General features: G+C 41.8%; 1 protein-coding gene across 1 annotated transcript; it reads right to left on the minus strand.

Moving 5' to 3' along the window:
- Positions 1-214: 214 nt before the first annotated feature.
- SARC_09775 (hypothetical protein) lies at positions 215-2,300 on the minus strand (the record flags this gene model as incomplete). Its single annotated transcript, XM_014296199.1, has 4 exons — positions 215-535; positions 579-725; positions 862-1,267; positions 2,085-2,300. Coding segments are annotated over 4 exons (1,090 nt in total), but the record flags the coding sequence as incomplete, so codon positions are not given.
- Positions 2,301-2,583: the final 283 nt, after the last annotated feature.

A 2,583-nucleotide genomic window follows, 5' to 3' on the forward strand; every position in this document is an offset into this window, starting at 1 on the left:
TGTGTGTGTGTGTGTGTGTATGTATGTATATATATATATAATCATGTTTTAGGGTTTTCGAGTTTAGGGTTTAGTAATTATTGAATAGCAAACAGTAATATTCGTCGACTCTTATACTCCAACTAATACTTAAAAGAAATTCGGTTGTGTAGGACAGCTCGAATCGGAACAGATTCGTCCCCTCTCCCGGGTGGCGTAGGTTTTTTTGTGTGATTTACGAGCCCCTACCGAAGATATGCGTCAGTTTCCTGAAGAAGCTCGAAGATGTTGTACCACTTCCTGAATAGTTTTCAAGGTTGATTGGATCTTGTTCGTCGCTTCTTATGTGTTCTTTACTTTTTGAGATACTGGACAAGTCGGATGCTTGCGGTATGACGAGTTCAGTCTCAAAGAACGACATGTCAGATCGCTCATAGACAGGAGTAGGCATGGCTGTACCGGACTGTGAGCTCATATCAAGATTTTCGGATTTGCATCGGTGTATCCGATGGTGAGTTTCTGCTTGGAGGTGATAACGCTCCGATGATATTTCCGCCTGTCATTTTTGTATACAATCGGGATAGACTTGCGTCTTGTACAAGCGACTTCGTTTTCTTCAACATGACTTTCGCTGCTACAGAGGTATCTGTATCGGAATACGCATCTGTCTCCGCATTCTCCTTACATGCGGAAGTACTCAGATCTCTATGTGAAATCGTGTTTGCATATAGGCCCGGCGTGACATTCTTAAGAAACCGTTTGTGAATGTATATCCGTATGAGTGCGCGTGATAATTAAGCTATCACTCGAATCGTGAAGAGGCGGCCGTGACAACAGCTCCCATGGTTCTTGAAAACTAGGAAATACCAAATTTACACCTACTGTCGCAGTGACCTTCCTCGAAAACTCCCGACGGACCTCATCAGATGAATGCACGGGAGATATCGCCTTTTTTTCGCTAGCGGTAAAACCTGCACAATTCTGGCCATCAAGCGGTAAGTGACACACGGGTGAGCAATCGGAATGATCGTTACATGAGCCCGATACGTGCATATCTAATACAGTATGTGAATTATCCACACTGTTACTCTTCGTATCAAAGTTGTTTTTTCTATGCATTCGTGCTCCCGCGGCTGTGTTCGTGCGTCGGGGTTTAAGCGATATACAATCGGCGTCGCCAACATTGGGCAATCCCCCCCGCACGGATAAATTAGAATATACCCGTGATGGCACAACCCGGTGTGGCAACAGCGCACTTCGACTGCGCATATGCTTTTTCGTTTTACCCCTGGAATAGAGAACAAGAATAAAAATAATTATGCCATTACGATTGGTACAAAATATATGCTGGACTGATCAAAGATAGAGCGATATGGGTTTCAAGCAAGGTGATCAAAGATAGAGTGGTATGGGTTTTCAAGCAAGGCAGGCTTTGTTAATCCATGTGAATATTTAAGTCCAGCATTGTTTTTGAACTGGCGTTAATGCTGCAAAAAATGTATTCGGGGCACTGCTTATTTTCACGATTGAAAGCCCTATGATTTGATCACCAGTTGTAGTATACTATCGAAATGGTGAAAAGAATATATGTATGTAAAACAAGACCTACACACGTAGCTTTGACCAGACTTTCTTCGGTGCTGTCAAATGATACAGTCTACTCTTTCTGGACGTAGCTCGGCAGTATTAGACAAATACATGGAGAATATCTACAGGTTTGCAACAAACTGCTAAATTCAGCAGTGGCCAAAAACTGGGTTCTCTTTGAGACTCGGCAATAAAGTGCTTCCCAGAACCCAACATTATGAGCAGCACTAATTAGACTCAACATGTCATCTTTCAGAACGAAAACCTAATCATCAACTCAAATAAATTTTCGGTTTCTAAAGGACATCCTTGTATAAAAACATCCAAAAAATACATTCACGAATATATACTTCCACTTTAAACCTTTAAGCTATCAATATGAACATGGTGTCAACTGGCATTGTAGGACTATTTAGTGTATTTACTAGCAGTATCCCATGAACGAGAAAAAAACAAGTAAAAAAAATTGGAATTAATCACGTCAAACGGATACTATGCTATAATCCTCATGCACATACCGGACTTTTTTCAACAGCGATGTGTCTTTGCCGAATTCACCCTCGCGCGGAGATGATGATGTACTTCTACTCCGATCGATACTAATTTTCCCCTCGGGAGTGTAAGCTGGCGAATCCACTTGTCTAGTTATCTGTAAACCATCGTTCTGCGATTCTACAGTAGTAGGAACCCTTTGTGATGTCACCGCGGATGAAGTAGAATGGGATGATTGAGTGTTTTCCAACTGCTCATGTTGTAGTACTTCTAGTGCTTTTCGTAAGTCAATCCTTTGCAGATCATACTTAGCCTTAATTTCTGCGGCCTTGAAATTGGGAAAAAATGAGCGCGAAATAGTACTCTCTCGCCCCTGAATATTAACTCTCGGTCATAAACGCGGTACACTCTTGTAATACTACAAATGCATACAATGTTTGTTATTCTCACAGCCTCAACACGTGATCGAACTAAGAGCAGTTGTGCGCGCATTTGAGTACTGAATTGTTCGCGAGGGAATATTGA

This window comes from Sphaeroforma arctica (assembly GCF_001186125.1).
Source record: "Sphaeroforma arctica JP610 unplaced genomic scaffold supercont1.1040, whole genome shotgun sequence".
Lineage (NCBI taxonomy): Eukaryota > Ichthyosporea > Ichthyophonida > Sphaeroforma > Sphaeroforma arctica.